The following is a 1,120-nucleotide window of genomic DNA, read 5'->3' as shown; positions in this document are numbered from 1 at the left end:
CCCCCCCCCCAGACCTCGCCTCCCTCCCCCTTGTCGGTCTCGGACTTGCGGCCCACAATAGACTGCCTTCCGTTGGCACCTCGCACTCTCGTGACCCGGAGTCGATTGTTTTTGCTTCGCGGCCCCGGGCCCGCGAGCCGGTCCGTGTGTTTGTTCGGTCCACGGTTGGGGCCTCTTGGGCCAGCAGCCCAGCCCGCCGTGGGCCGGGGCGCGAGGGCAGCACGCTCCACCTTTCCCCTCTCCCCCCCCCCTCCCCCCTACTTTTCTTTGTCTGCCCCACCCGCCGCGGCGCCATGGAGTTCTCCTCGCTTGCCCTTTCCGGGCTCAACCTCCTGACGAACGACCGCTACTTCCTGAAGCAGCCGCACATCATCAACATTCTTTCTCTCAATGCCGCGACTTCCCTCTCGGCGGACGTCCCTGCGCAGGGGCTGGCTTCCAATGGTTCGTTCCCCTCGTCCCTCCCCCCTGCCTGTCCTGGCCCTTGCCCTGTTTGCCCTTTGAATGTGTCCCCTGGTGCCCGGCCACTGACCATGAATGTGCGCCTCCGCCCCCCACCTCCATAGATCCCCTCCAGGAGCCCGAGGTCATCGCATTCCTCAAGGATTCCGGCAAGCCGGGGCTAATGTCCGCCGCGCTGAAGGAGGCCCTCTACGGCATCACCGCCCTGTTCACCGAGTGTGCCAAGCGCAACGTCACCGACACTTCCTTCCCGTACGTCGAGCCTTCCCTTCAGTCCGGGCCCCCTCGCACACCCTCCTCACTCTCCTCTCTCCGCCAACTATCGCCCCCTCCCCCCTTCTCTCCTTGGGGCCCTGAAAGATCTATCCTCGATTCGGTCGGCGTCTCCGAGCAGGCCATCGTCAACATCCTGCTGTCGGTCTACGCGGCGCACTTCCGTGTCATCCGCCAGCGCCTGGCTGCCATCACCGGGGCCGGCTCGCCTGGCACCGCCCAGCTGGTGGACGTCGACTGGAAGCTCCAGTACGACCTGAAGGTTCGCCCAGGCTTCCCGGATCGCGGGGAGAGACCCTGCCCGAGTCTCTCCCCCCCTTGCCCCTGGTCTTTCCCCTCAAGATCTCTGCCTTCCCTCCTCCCGTCCGCCCGCTTGCGCTAACCC

The 1,120-nt window shown here is 66.1% G+C and overlaps 1 protein-coding gene across 1 annotated transcript in view; it reads left to right on the top strand.

Moving 5' to 3' along the window:
* Positions 1 to 293: 293 nt before the first annotated feature.
* H696_02729 (hypothetical protein) overlaps positions 294 to 1,120 on the top strand; it is a gene marked incomplete at both ends in the record, with an annotated part of 1,714 nt that continues 887 nt past the window's right edge. Inside the window, 3 exons of the mRNA XM_009496634.1 lie at positions 294 to 444; positions 567 to 714; positions 823 to 997. Of these exons, the coding sequence (XP_009494909.1) occupies positions 294 to 444; positions 567 to 714; positions 823 to 997 (474 nt within the window). The remainder of the gene's footprint in view (positions 445 to 566; positions 715 to 822; positions 998 to 1,120) is intronic.

This window comes from Fonticula alba, assembly GCF_000388065.1.
Source record: "Fonticula alba strain ATCC 38817 unplaced genomic scaffold supercont2.4, whole genome shotgun sequence".
NCBI lineage: Eukaryota > Rotosphaerida > Fonticulaceae > Fonticula > Fonticula alba.
The sequence above is the reverse complement of the archived record's forward strand: the minus strand, read 5'-3'. Positions and strand labels throughout refer to the sequence as shown.